Here is a 15,329-nt window from a genome sequence, read left to right as displayed (position 1 = left end):
TTACGGCTGGCCCCCTTAGTTGACCTTATCTGACAGGTGGGTCCCCAGTCTTTATGGTAGAGATTCTCTCTCAGGGTTGAGGCTCCTCTTTGCGCTCTCTCTCTCTCTCTCTCTCTCTCTCTCTCTCTCTCTCTCTCAAATCCTGATGTCAGCTCCTCAACTCTCTTGGCTTTTGCCCAGAACACACTGATGGTGTGTGCCCATCACTGTGCTGCCTTCTCAGCTCCAGTCAACTAGTTTGTGACCTCGGGATCCCTTGGACACTGACTCAGCTGTATCAGTCTCCACTGTAGGATCTGGGTCCTCCATTCCGGCAGATTCACCCCTGGGGTGTCTACAAGACAATCTTAAACCCCTTTACCTGACCCCCGGCCTAAAACCACCAAAACTTATCCTTTAGATAATCGATCCAAAATGGCCACATAATGGCATACACCTTCTGTGAGTGAGCAGGCAGATGGAAAGGGATTTCTTATCTTTAAGCTTTCTCTTTCTTGCACACTAAACCTGATCTTTGCTCTTCATGCAAACCTGAACACCTCCTTTTAGCTTCTTCTCCCCCTCTTAATCCCTCCTCCTCCTCCAACTTCTACTCGGCTAACAAACCACCCCAATACTGGTCCTCTGCAGCAGAGGCCCCTCTGGCCCCTGCTCCTCCATCTCCTTTAAAAAGCCCTAGGCAATTTCCCCTGCCTAGCCTTGCCCAAGCCTACGCTGAAATGTAGACTGCAGCAGGCTCAGCGAGGGACCAACCTGAGACTGAAGGGGAAAAAAAGTGTCCATTTTAAACTTTTCCTGGGCTGCAACACAGAACTCTTTCTCTCTCTGAACCCCTCTCTCTGCCTTTCTCTTTCTTGCTCTTTCATGCTATAATTAATGGCCATTATCATTTTTCCTTCTAGGACTCTTGTATTTTTTTTTTTTCTTAAATGTTATATTTTTCAAGCTCACCATTTTGATCCTATCTAAATTCAGAAATTTCATAAGAATTTCAGAATGTGAACAAAAGGGGTCAACAGGAAAGAGAAAATAAAAGGTTCTAGGTACAAAAATATATTTAGTAGAAGGAAGAAAAAAATGTTTCTGGGTAGGAAAGTCTTTCTTTGATGAAACCCCAGATGGGATCCACAGTCATTGCCTGCTGGCTCTCCCCTCACAGGGATTCCAGTCGCACTGACCGTGCCCCTGCCCCCCGGGGCCATATCCACCATAGGGTGTTTCTGCCTCTTGCCATTGCGGACCTCCTCATCCACCACAGAATTCGATTCTGGACAGCCTTCCCTCTACTGGCAGAATGATACTCTTTGCCCTTAACCAGCAGGAAGAAGCTACAGAAGAGAGACCATTGTCCACCCCCACCCCCCAGCTACCACCTGTATCTATAAAAACAAAAAGGGAGGAATATCAGCATCAGATCTGCTATTTTGCTGCCGCCAGTATTCTGCCCCCCAGCACACCATTTTACAACCCAGATTGTCAGTCTGCAAACATCCTAGTCAGCTATTGGTCCACTCATCAGCCTGTGAACATTCTTGGCAATCATTGGTCCAGATTGTTATCCCGAGAACCTCCTCACCAGTCATTGGTCTATTGTTATTAGCCCATGAAACTCCACTACTTAAGAATTGCTCCCCTGCCATTTCTCTCTCACTCACTCTCACTCTCGCTCTTTATCTCCTCCTCACTCCTTCTCTCCTCCTCACTCCTTCTCTCTCTCTCTTTTTATCTCTCTCTCTCTCACCTTGGGGGCTGACACTCTGCCTGTCTGCTTGATAAAATCTCTTGCATGAGTTCCCGCGTCTGGAGTGGTTTCTGGGTGCTTTCAGGTACTATGGTAAATGCTGTTACCTTCTGGTTAACCCTCCAGCCTCTGTCCACAGCTTTTTGGCTATTAGTACTCTGAGTTTAATTAAGGCAGAAATCCTTCTTAAAAGTTTCATAATTTTTTCAGTCTCCTTTCCAATTAAGAGTAAACATATGACAAGTTTCTGACCAATGAACATAGATTACCAGGGAGGGGCGGAGAATTTTTTGTTGTCCTAATAGAGATACCACTCAGTCTTCCTCTCTACTTCTGAACACCAAAACACAGATGTGATGCCAAGAAGCACAATAGCCACAGGACACCCAAAATGCTAAGCCACTACCTGAGGATCTTGAAAGAAGAAACAGAGAAAGTAAAGGTATCACAGAGCCACTAACACAACCCAGGACTGTCCTTTTTCAGATTTTTTGTTAGGTGGGATTAAAAGAATGTATTGCTTATGAACACCATATGCTTATGGTTTGAAGGTGTCTACCCAAAAGTTCATGTGCTGAAAATTTAATTTCAAAATTTATAAATTAACAGTATTTCAAGGTGGGGTCTTTGAGGGGTAATTTGGATTAGATGGGTCTGCATAATGGCATTAGTGCCTTTTAAAAGGAAGAGGGACTTGAACTAGCATGCTTAATATTTTTAGAGAATTTTGATTAAAAAATAAATCATCTAGAATATACAAAGAATGCTTGTAGATGACCCGGCAATTTCACCCACAAGAAAAGAAAACATGTGTACACAAACCCTTGTACATAAATGTTCACAGAAGCATCATTCATATAGCCCCCAAAGTGGTCTATTGTTATTAGCCCGTGAATTAAAGAAGGAATCATGAAGTGAATTAGAAAATATTTTAATTGAAGAAAAATGAAAATGTAACACATAGTAATTCATGGAATTTGGTTGACACAGTGCCTAGAGAGAAATTTCTAGCATCAAATGCTTTTATTCAGAATGAAGAGCCAGGTGCAGTGATACATGCCTGTAATCACAGCAACTTGGGGGACTGAGACAGAAGGATTCAAGTTAAAGGCAAGGCTCAGCAAATTAGTGAGATCCTAAGAATCTTACTGAGATCGATCTCAAAATAAAAAATAAAAAGGGTTGGGGATGCAGCTCAGTGGTAAATCACCTCTGCGTTCAATCAGAAGAAGGAGGAAGAGGAGGAGAAGGAAAAAATGAAGGAACTCAAAGCCATGGTCTAAGTTTCTATACTTTCTAAAAATATAGAAAATAAGAAAAATTTAAATTTTTAAAAAGTAAGAGGAAAATAATAAAAAAATAATGAAACCATTTAGCAAATTAATAAATTTCCCATCAGACTATTTCCCACAGCAAGAAAGAAAATACAACTTACCAACATCAGGCATGAAAGAAGGGTCATCACTGTAGATCCTATATACAAGAGAATTTTATGAACAACTTCATGACAATAATTTGATAACTTAGACGAAATAAACAAATTCTTCAAAAGATACAAGATGTACCAAAGTTTATCAAAGAAGAAATGCACCCTCTGAGTTAGCTTTATGTCTGCAAAATAACTTCAATTTGTAGTTTCAAATCTACCCACAATGAAAGCCTAGACACAGAAGACATTATTGGTGAACTCTATTAAACATGTAAAAAATAAATAATACCAATTCTACACACACTCTTCCACAAAGTGAAAGAAAAAAGAGTATATTTTTATGAGGTCAGCATTACCCTGATGTTAAACTAAAGATAACAACAGGCCAGTATGTCTTATAAGCATAGATTTTTGTAAAAAAAAAAAAAAAAAAAAAAAACCTTAGCAGATTGAATTTAGAATTATATAGAAAGAATAATTTATCAAGCCCATATAGCTTATCACAGGAATTCAAGATTAGTTCAAAATTCAAGAATCAACCAAAGTAATTAATCATATTTGCAAGGGGAAAAAGAGAAAAGAAAAAGAAAAGAATTATAATCATTTCAGTAGTTGCAAAGAACATCTGACAAACCCAATATCCATTCCTAATAAGGATTCTCAGCAAACTAGAAATAGAGGAGTTCGTCATCCTGATAAAATACATCTATGAAAATCCTACAGCTAACATTATGCTCAAAGATCAAAATTTAACTATTTCCCCCTACAACTGGGAACAAAGTAAGGTTGTCTGCTCTCACCACATCTGATACTGAACTGAAGATCCTAACCAGTGCAATAAGGCAAGAAAAAATCATAAAAGGTTTATGTATTGGAAAAGAAGAAATAAATCTGTCTTTATTTTATGACAAATTATATAAAATCTCAAAAAAAAACTACCAAAAAAAAGCTATTCATACTAGTGAGTGATTTTAGCATGGTCACAGCATATTACATTAGTACACAAAAATCCATGGCCTTGCAGAATGCAATCAACCAAATTATGCTACGTACACATATGAATATATCACAATGAATTCAACTTTCATGATAACTATAATGCACCCATGTAAACAAACAAACAAATAAATAAAAGAAAGATCAGTAGAATAGAGGAAGGGGATCAGGAGAGGGAGAGGGAAAGCAGAAATACTAGGGATGGCAATGAAGCAAGTTTTGTCATATGCATTTATGTGTATGTCAAAATGAATCACCATTATGTATAACTATAAAGCACTAAAAATAAAAAAAATCCATTGTGTTCTGTATTTTAAAAATAGACAATTAAAATTAAATTTTAAAAACTGCCATTTACAGAAGGATCAAAAATAAGAACTACTATGAGGTATTAACAAAATTTGCTCCCTAATCTATAAAACATTGCCGAGAGAAACTAAAACTTTTATAAGTGGAGCAATATACCTTTTCATGAATTGTGATGGAGTGGAAAAGCTATTTATACAAATTTGGCAAGCTGATTCCAAATCTTATGTGAACCTAGAATAGACAAAACAATGTTGAAAAAGAACCAAGTTGAATGATTTGCACAATTTACTGTCAAGATTTACTACAAAGTCACAGTTTCAGGATTTGCCAGAAAGCTATTGCCAATGTGATATTTGTATAAGTGAGGAAATAATCATCAATGAAATATACCTACACATACATATATGATCAAGATATGAACAGCACCAAGGCAATGCAATTAAGAATGGATTTTTTTCTCAACAAATAATACTGGGAAAATAATATATTCGCATGCAAAAAAAATGAATTTGACTCTTACTTTGCATCACACACCTGCCCGTATTCAAGCTATTGAGGAAAGAGAAAGGTAATGTATGTATATATATTCAGATTTCTCTCCAGATAGAAAGTCACTTTCCACTCAAATGCTGGGAAGCCCAAGTTATACCATGCTGGCTTACCAGGGTTTCCTTTAAAACCCAGCTGCAGGGGCAGTGAGTCCAGGAATGACCCAGGAATATTTCCCTTCTCTTTGATTCCTTCTCTGCATTTATATGGCACCAGTTTCCTCCTCTGGAAACCCACTTTGTCTTCTGAATTTTCTATTCAGGTGTGTTTAATGGATGGGGTGACCAACAGTTCCAGTTTGCCTGGAGCAAAGCTGGTTCCCAAGTTGTAAGACTTTATTTTTAAAAAAGGTTCTAGGCCAAGCAGGACAAGATGGTTCACTCTCAGCAGTAATTTTAAGTTTACCCACTATATCCAACTTATCTTTTAGTTCTACATTTCACAGCTTCATAACTCTGAAAGACAGTAGCCCTACCACCTCCACGAGCCTCTTTGCTTACAGATGTGAACCAGAGCTGGGACAATCAGACTCTCATGAAATGGAATCTATACTGAGATGCAAAGGAATGTGTGTCATTAATGATACTGGATCTTGGAGATGGAAGGCCATGTGATTAAGACCTGGAATAGCATTGGGAGGGGGTTGTGTGTGCAGATGAACAGCATCAGGAGCTGGTCTTTAGGAGCAAATATGCAGAAACACAAATGAATGGCAGGGGAGAAAATGACTGGCTGCAGACAGCTTTTAACTCCACACTGGGCTTGTTGTTTTCACATTCTCAGAGATGGCTTGGAAGAACCCTCCTTAACCTGGCACATCCTTGCTGAAATACTGGCAACCTCGCCTGACCATGGGAGTCTAATGAGCAGACCACTGGTATCTCTTACAATAGATGCACCCTGCACACAGTAGGTGCTTCCTACATGCTATGATGGTGAACTGTACGTGTCAGTATGGCTAGGCTATGGTGCCCAGATGTTTGACACACTAGTCTTAGTGTTGCTGTGAAGGTATCTTGAGGATGAGTTTAACATTTATAGTAAGTTGACTTTAAGTAAAGAAGATGAGTCTCCATAATAGGAGGTGGGTGTCATCCACTCCAAAATCTTAACAGTGAAAACACTAAGGTTTCTGCAAGGGCTGGGGATATAGCTCAGTTGGTAGAGTGCTTGCCACATATGCACAAGGGCCTAGGTTCAATCCCCAGCACCACAAAAAAAAAAACAACAACAAAAAAAAGATTAAGGCTTCTGCAAGAAGAAATTCTACCTCAGAACTGTAAAATAGAAATCCAGCTTGAATTTCCAGTCTCTTAGTCCACTCTACAAATTTTGGATTTGCCAGTCCTACAAACATGAGCCAGTTCCTAAAAATAAATTATACGAACACACATCCATTTGTTTCAGTTTCTCTAGAGAACCCAGACTGATGCATGTGTTAATGCTAGCTGCTGGTGAAGTGACAGAATTTCAGAGCAGTAAGAAACCAGGAGACACTATGGACCACAAGATAAGGCCCATAACTCACCCTCCATGCCCACAGCACCTGCTCCTAAGGGTAGGATCATATCTAATTATAAGGAACCTCTCAGAGAATTCTGAAAGAGAGGTGACTGATCCCACAGCTGGTGTGTTTTCTTAACCTAAGTGCCTTTTGCTCTATTTGCGAATTTGAATCTTCTGGAGAATCAGAAAAGAACTCAGCTAGGCACACGAGAAATGTGCTTATGCTAATGTTTATCAACTATTTACAACATGCCAGGCTTCACTGGGAACATCTCATTTCACCTTCCCCACAAATCTGGGATATAGTTCCTATCATCACCTCAGTTTACAGAGAGGCTAGAATATCTTGACTAAGTGGAAAACAGCCACAGTTAGGGAGTGGGCAGAAGCAAAATTTAACCCAGGCAGTGTGACCATCGCACAAACTCCTCTGACAAATGCAAAAGTCCCACATGGTTTGGACATAGGTGCACTGTAAATATGCTGGCTATTTTATGTTGCATTCCACACTGTCCTTACAGTGGGACACAGACATGGGACTGGGCCACACTAAAACCATCATCCCACCACTCTCACCAACATTGATAAAATGAATCCCCCACCCTGAGGCCACATCTCCTGTTGAAAGGGGGTATCTTGGTACCCCATGCAATTACTGTTGAGAAATCTACAACACTCTACCTCCAACCCAGCTGCCAGCAGAATCGATGTGCCAGAGAGGGGCTCAGGACTTGGGTCTTCACCCTGCTCCTTACCAGACCAATTTCCTCATCTGAGACAAGGTCTGATGCACAAACTGCTCGCAAAGGAGGGAACTGGTTACATTCTTCAGGCAGGGACTAGACATCCTGAATCTTTAGCATCTCACAGAGTCTGAATATGAGAACCCAACTGAGGTGGCCAGAAAATAAAACATCAGTGAAATGACAGGTTGGAAAATAAATGATCCCTGAGGCCTTAGGTTATATAACTTTGAAAGGATATGGAGGGAATCAGTGTAAAAAGGAACCCAAAGAATTTAGACCTGGGGCTGTGAGCATAGGTCAGTGATAGGTGAGGCACTGGGTTCAATCCCTAGTACTGGGAAAAAAAGAGGGAGAGAGAGAGAGAGAGAGAATTTAGACCTAAAAATCTAATGCAAAAAAAAAATTATTTCCAAAAGAGAAAAACCATAGAAACCTTTAATAATTCTTAGGGGACAAAAACCCAGAGAGCAGAAATGCTTAACCATTCTGAGAGAGGACAGAGGAAAGGCAGCCGCCTTCAAGCTGTTACTTCAGCTTCAGTCCAGTGACTCCAAGCTGGAGTTGAAACCTGAGGTCAGGTTACTGAGAGATAACTAGCTGGTGGCCTTTCTCAGAACTGCCCCTGCTGACCTCCAGGCTGGAAAGGGAAGCAGGGAGGTGGAAGGCATGAGCATCCCTGAGACAAGAAGAGAGAAACTAAACTCCAGAAGCTCAGTTCAGCATCCTCCAGTTGGGCCCCTGCACCCATTCAGGAGAGGTGCCTGCCTCTGAGCAGAATTGAACAAAATTCAGTCCTATTCAAACAGCTTTTGGGCTTTGGGCAGCAGCTGGGAAAAGATGGAGAATAAGAAAGCAAAGGATAACTGCACAGAAACTCAAGTACCCTGCCAGTCCACGGATCACTGACCAGCTGTGTGATCCAGGGCATGGACCTTTGTTCCTTCCCTAAGATTCCCTAGCAGTGAACTCCCAGAATTCATATGTAGAAACTAAATCTAAGTATTAGGAGGTGTGGCCATCTGGGTGATTAGTTCATAAGGGTGGAACCCTTAACAAGTGGGATTAGTGCCTTAAAAGAGACCAGAGAGCTAACTCACTGTCTTTCTGCCATGAGAGGATACAGGGAGATTCCAACCATCTGCAATCAGAAGAGGGCTCTCACCAGAATCTGACTATGCTGGCACTCTGAGCTTGGTCTTCCAGGGTCCAGAACTATGAAGAATAAATAATTGTTATTTAAGCTATCCAGACTGTGGTCAATATCTAGAGCAACCCCAGCTCACTAAGACACTCCTTACTCCATCCCTATGTGCTATGGTTTGGACCTTAAATGTTCCCCAAAGGCCTGTGTGTCAAAGGCGAAGACTCCAACTTGGCACCTGTGGGAGGTGATAGAAACTTTAAGCAAGGGAGCCAAGTGCAAGGTCTTCCAATCATTGAAGGAGTGCCCTTGAAGGGGACATTGGGACTCTAACCCCTCCTCTTCCTCTTCTGTTGCTCCCCAGCCACAGTGAGGGTAGCAGCTCTGTTCCACAACACCCTCCCCACCTGATGCTCTGCCTACCCATATGTCCCAAAATAATGGAGCCAATCGAAATGGACTGAAAACTACAAGTGTGAGCCAGAATAAACTGGCTGATTATCACAGGTATTCGTCATGGTAGTAGAAAGCTGACTAGCACACTATGTGCCCCAGCCTTTGGGAACCCACAGAAGAACTGGAAAGGGACAAACTTCCCACCTCTTCTTATCTTCCCTGGCAATCCTGTATGAAAAATAGCTTTAACAGGGGATAGAAAGATGCAAGAGGTAGGAACATAAGGTTAAGGAAATAAATCTATAAAATGGGCTCACTGTGCTGAACCCACATGCTTTCTTTTCCAAGAAGTCATTTACCTGAAACCCTGCCTGGTTTAAGTGAATGGGATATGTTACATTCCTCAGAAAACTACCTGCTATCTGCAGGAGAAATGCTGACCCAAAATAATTTCCAATAAGAAACAAGGTACCCTGAAACAGGGACTTCTGTGACACTTTCAGAGACCAGATCCTGGAACTCAGGGAGATATGGATAATTCCCCCTACAGATTATAAAATCTGTAAGAACAAGCTCCAATTAGAACCTGTCAGCATGGGCCCAAGTGACCTAGAGTGGTCATGACAGTGGGGACTTGAAAATCTGATGTCATCCTGCTGTCAGTCACAAGTTAAGAGGTAGAACTGGGTGTGACTTTTTGGAAAATTCCCTGGGACCCCTAATAAAACTCAAGGGCAAGAGAGGCGTGCTGTCCCTCTCCTCTCTGAGAGGGCCACTCCCTCCCTTGAGAGTGTCCTCTTTTCTCTTTTCCTTTCCCTTCCAATAAACTCAGACCCGTTATTCTGAGTAACATGTTGGAAATTTTTCTGACTTGATTGCAAGATTTGGGGTTTGAAGGGGGTCTTGGTGCTGCCTCAGTCTCCCAGAAAGCCCCAGCCCTGCAACAGTATCTCTGTCCCTGGACCTTCATTACAGTATTGACTCCCAAATGTCTTCAACACTTGCTAATCCCATTGTTTTAATTTGCATTTAGGTGATTTACTAATGAGGTTGAACACCTTTTCACATCTTCACTGTGATTTGAATCCCCTCCCCCACCATGAGTTACTTGTTCATATCTTTTCTCCTTTTTTCTGTTGTTGTTGTCATTTCCCAATTGCTTTAGAGAAAATGTTGCTGGATACTAACACCTTGCCTGTTATGCATGGTGCAAATGTTTTTCCCATTATCTCCTGTTTTGCCCTTTTTGAAAGTTTGGTTTGGCATGTTTTATTAAGATTTTGTGTTTAGTCAGACTTTTCTTAATTCTCTTTTTTATTCTTGTATTTTACGAAAGTCTCCACTGTCCCCAATATTCTTATATTTTCTTTATTTATTTTATAATTCTTTATGCTTTTGCTTTTTGTGTGCTGTCTTTGATCAACTTCAATAAGTCTTTTTCATCAGGGGAGAAGCCATGATAAGGACAGTGTGTGTGCAGCGTGTGTGTGTTTTGTGTGATGCAGCGGGAGAAATCAGAAACTTGAACCCTGGCAGGTCAGGTCTGCACTCAGATTCTAACTCCATCTCCCACTTGATTCCTAGAGCAGGCTGTTAAACCTTCCTGAAATTTTGTTTGCTAACTAAAATGCAGATAATTCTTTATTTGGTTGATTCAAAGACACACATTTCATTTAACATTTCTGAAATCAAAATATGTCTATAACCAATGGTGTGTCATGGATCAATTTACATCTTTCTTCACAGTACATAAAATAGTAGCATGTCTTTTAATAAATCGCTGTTAAGATTTTTATGAACTACCTATGGGTGTATCTTTCAAGTCACTGAGGGGCTTAGATAAGCAGAGATGCTTAAAGGGCAGTCAAGTCTCCATTTGGGTGAGTCCTTCCTTCCAAAGAATGCAGCTGCTCTGAGGCCTTGTTCTGCTTGCCCTCCCCACCCCCTGTCCTACCTTCCTAGACTCAACAGGTGAAGTTGCCATGGCTACTGAATGGTCCCTAGGAAGCAGAGGGCCAGTGAGAAGTTCTGCATTCATGAAACTCCCACTGGAGTGGCAGGCGTGGAACTGCTGAGACATGAAGGAGGCCTAGGAGGGTGACTGCCTCTGGCCCTGGCTGGGGCTGCATCTGGGAGCTGCTCAGGCCAAGCAGTCAGAGAGGTGGACCAGGAGGTGGGAGGTCATCTTGAGCCCTGCTGTGGGGTATGGAGATAGTGGAAGCTGGTGCCCCAGCACTCCACAGGCTGGAATAGATGCAGGCCAAAGAGTCACCTGGGAGGGATGTGAGGATTCTGCCTCAGGGCTGGCTGTGTGGTGAGAAGCCCGGTTCACAGCGTAGCTGGTTTCAGCCACATTTAAGGAGAAAGCAGGAAGGAGGTCAAGCAAAGCCGTCCGGCTTCCAGAGGACATCCAGACATCCAGCGGGCACTGAGGAACCAATTTAACACTGGCAGAAACTGTCAGTCATGGCAGAGCTGACAGGTCCAGGTGGGAGAGCTTCCCATGTCACCAGAGCAGTGTGAACATGTGCCCTGAGTCTTTATCTCCAAGGTCACGATAGCTTTAGCCCTGAGAAACTAGAATAACTGGATGACTGAGCAAGCGCACAAGTGACCCACAAGACTGTGAAGTTGCTGATTCCTAAAGCAGGTGGGAGTTCTTGCAGCGCCATGGGAGCGAAGCTGGAGGCGGCATCGGTAGGGAAGGGGCTTGGCTTAAGTCTTGCAGGAACTTAAGGTTACGACACATCTCCCAGTCTCGGTATAACAACGAAACTTCCCACCAGACAACAAACTTCCTCAGAAATGTGATAAAACAATCAACATGATACATGACCCAACTTCCAAGCTGAGGGTCTGTGTCTTCCGTGACTGGGTAAAACATCTGAAGTTTCATGCCAAAATGTAAAGTGAAAATAGAAAAGAAGCACCATATGATCAGAGCAGTGAGGTACACCCAGCAGTGACCCTACCTCTTCTCCTGCCTTGCTTTCATGGTATAGCTCTAAGCTTTTACCCCAGCTTATGTGTGTGGCTTCCAAATATATGTCCCAAGACCAAAAAAGCCCCCAACGTGTTGTGAACCAGAGGATTCATGTCACCCTGCTTACTCCCAGTCTCACAGGCATAGTGTGAGAGTGGTCAAGTTCTTAGGCTCACAGCACACCTTGTCCTGCCCTGTGGTAGGCTGCCCATAAGTGCCGTCAGAGTGTTACCTGAGCCCTAAGGACAGCGAGGTCAGGCCTGCCGGGAGTTGGGAAAAGTTCCCAGGAAAGAAAGGGTGAGAGGGAAGAACAGAGGGGACAGGCAGGACTGGGGACAGCGGCCAGGAGGAGAAGGTGCAGTGTCATTCCGGCTGGCTAAGACCCATTGAAATCAAGCTTGGGATTCCAAGAGGCCAGCACACAGCTCAGAAGCCTGGACAAAGTAGGGGGTGAGGGACCAGGAAGGAAGAGAAAAGCTCCAGTGGGTGGAGACTGTCCTCTCCTGCTCCTGCCCTGAGCCACCACATAGCTGCCTGGCCCCAGGCCTGGCTCCTGCCTCTCTAGTTGGCTGTGTTCCCTGTGATCTGTCCACCTAAGTTCTCGAGAAATAAAGCTCCATCCAGTTCACCAAAGCCAGCACTTCAATGTTGGAGAAGCAAACAAATGAGTGGATGTACAAATGTATGCATGCACAGATCTTTCCTCTAATTCAAGTCCCCAGTTCAAAAATCAAAGAAAAAGCATGCATCAGTCACCAGACCCCAGGACAAAGTCACAGGATGTGCATTTTGACTCCATTTCTTAGCAGCTGGGTAACCTTGGGTACACTGCATCCTTTCTGTGGGCCTCAGTTTCTCCACCTGAAATGGAGTCACAGGGACTTGCCGTGCACCCCATAGAGACATGGGGGCATTAAGGGCAGGACAGGCACCTAGTAAATGGAGAACTCACAGGCATGGTGCAGGGTCTTTGCACCATCAGGATCCCAGGATATGAAGCAGGCATCCTAGACTGCTAGACTTTCCAACAAAAAGTTCTTTGTTGTCCAGGGACACAGCTCCTCATAGCCTGCCCAGACAGTTCCTAAAGACAAGACTGAAGTACAGAGCTGGGATCTGAATAGGATCCTGACCCAGGATATGCATATTCCTTAACATGTTCCCCCTCTTTCCATTCTTTATATATCTCAAAATTAATTACCTAGAAAAGAATCTTCAGAAACCCATATGAGTTTAATGTATAATTTATACATGAAAATGTAGACGTCAATGTGTGACAAATCTCCACATAAATATTTTTGCAGTTAAATTTTTGGGCATCTGTCTTCTTCCCAAAGGAGCCACCAGACACATGTGAGACCTCAGGGCGCAGGTCCTGTGGGGCTGGAAAGGTGACTGGTCATTTTTGCCAGCTAGTGATGCAGCCGCCAATGCAGCCTGACCTGGAAGGGTTCAACCTCAGCACCAGCCACCTTATGTTAAGTCACACTCTGCCACAACCTGCCCGCTCAGGGTCCTGATGTGTCTTGTTCCAAAACAGAGATTTAACACTGCACACCAGCTTGGTGGTAGGCCCCAGGGAGACGGGCAGAATGGAGTAGGGCCTAAGACTTCAGTGGCTTTGAGTCTACTGAGAGCCAGGCAAGCAGATGATGAATGATAATGGCAGTGTGTCAAATGCAAGGGCTGGGGTGAGTCCTGCATGCCAGACAGCTACAGAGGGACAAGTACTCCCTATGCTAGGGGGCATCCCCAAAGACTCCAAGGACAAGACAGGCTCTAACAGTATTTCAAGTGGATGAAGGCAGAAGCTCATTCCCAACAGTTAGAAGCACATGTGCAAAGACCAGAGCAAGAGTGAACATGTCTTAAATTGCATCCTGGTGCAAGTGGGACTGTGGCCCACATTGGGACGGGCCAGTAGTGAGTGAGGCTGGAGTGAAGGGCAGGAACCAGATCCCCAAGGAGCCTGTATGCCCAGCCCTAAAACAGCTTGAATTGAACACTTTAAAAAAGATCAAAACTGCACTTTGTTGTCTAAATAGTATGGAGGCCAAGTGGAGGGTCACGGAAGGGAAAGAGAAAGACAATGAGTTTTGCAAAGTGTAAAATGAGTGCAGTGCCCACATAAAACACCATTCCCAGCAGATTCTAGTCAGGGGTCCTGAACAATTTCCTTCATTTACAGGTGGACCCATCCACGGGCTTGACTGGCACGTGACTTTGCATATAAACTACCTGAAAGGTAGCACCCTCCTTTCTTGTCTGCAGTTACTATTTCCATTTGGGGTTGATGACTCATCGTGCAAGGACATTCCCTGACACACTTTCTCCAGATGCGCAGCAGAGTTACAGGCACAACCTGAACCATCCCCTTCTATTAGGAAACAGGTACAGGGTGGGACCGAGCTGAGAACTACTGAGCCATGCTTGCAAAGGAAAGAGTAATTGCATGTCTCCCTTGCACCCTGGGCTGACCAGTCATGAGGTCAAGTACATGCCCTCCTTCCATCATGCAATTGCCAACTGTGCCTGAGCTCAGTCTGAGCTCCCCATGGTGTCTTCCTAGAACCTGGGACTTGTGACAAGATAAAGCAAGTCCACATTCCTCCAGCCCATCAGGGTCTTTGCTGAGCCTCTGCTGTGATCTAAACCTATAGTCCTGGTCTAAAGATAAAAGTCCAGGAGGCTAAAGGGATCAGACACCCACAGCACAAGGGTTCTAAGCCGTCAAACCTCATCACACCTGTGCATATCTTGCAGAAGAGCCCAGGTTAGCCTTCCTGACTTTTCCATCCTCCAGGGATGGGTGAACTCCCAGTCACATACCTCGCTTGACCTTCGGGGGCCTGAGGCCATCCCCCTGGGCCAGGGTCTCCCAGGCCTCCCGCTCATGCCAGCGCCTCAGCTGCTCCTCTCGCATCTTGTAGAAGAGGATGTGCTTCTGCACATCGCTGAGCTCGGCGAGGAGCTCAGGGTCAATGTACATGTCGTGCAGGATCTGCTGCAGCATGATGCCACCTGCGATGCATACACCAGAAGAAGAGCTGACCAGGGCAGTCAGGCAGGATGCCCCAGGCCACGTTTCAGCCCTGGCTCCTCACTCTGGTGCCACTCCCAGCACCCCTTCTCTGTGCAGAAGCATCACTCTGCCTCAGCTCCCAGCCAGCCACGAATGCATCTCCTCTACCCAGGACAGCAGGGGACCAGGCAGCAAGAGCCAAAGCAGCAGCTGGGACCCTGCAGCCACCAGGAGTCCTTCTGTTGGGTCACGGAGCAGTATCCCAGCAGCACCTGTGTCTTGGCCTCACCTCGATTTCTGGAAAAACAGGGAGGGTCCAAGCTCTAGCTCAGCTGGGCAAGGCCCAGGCCCAGCTCTGCCTGGGCCAGTAGGTGTCAAGTGATCTGTCAGTGGAAGGTAACGATGACACCAGCTGTATCAATGACACTGCCCTGGCCAGCTGAGAACTGATCTCTCCTCTGCAGGTAAGAGGGAGGAGGCCATTTTGCCTAGTAATTCCCTATCTTTGGGG

The 15,329-nt window shown here is 44.1% G+C and overlaps 1 protein-coding gene across 4 annotated transcripts in view; it reads right to left on the bottom strand.

Annotated features, from left to right (window-relative positions):
• Window positions 1-14,811, bottom strand: part of Sh2d4b (SH2 domain containing 4B) — an 81,371-nt gene extending 66,560 nt beyond the window's left edge. For 2 of the 4 annotated variants that reach the window (XM_047553411.1, XM_047553413.1), the window contains exons 1-2: window positions 14,626-14,811; window positions 3,177-3,214 (exon numbers count right to left, since the gene is read on the bottom strand). In XM_047553411.1, coding sequence (XP_047409367.1) covers window positions 3,177-3,214; window positions 14,626-14,809 — 222 coding nt within the window. In that variant the 5' untranslated portion in view covers window positions 14,810-14,811. The remainder of the gene's footprint in view (window positions 1-3,176; window positions 3,215-14,625) is intronic. The other 2 variants (XM_047553414.1, XM_047553412.1) reach the window with 2 other exon arrangements.
• Window positions 14,812-15,329: the final 518 nt, after the last annotated feature.

This window comes from Sciurus carolinensis, chromosome 5 (genome assembly GCF_902686445.1).
Source record: "Sciurus carolinensis chromosome 5, mSciCar1.2, whole genome shotgun sequence".
NCBI classification, from domain to species: Eukaryota; Metazoa; Chordata; class Mammalia; order Rodentia; family Sciuridae; genus Sciurus; species Sciurus carolinensis.
The sequence above is the reverse complement of the archived record's forward strand: the minus strand, read 5'-3'. Positions and strand labels throughout refer to the sequence as shown.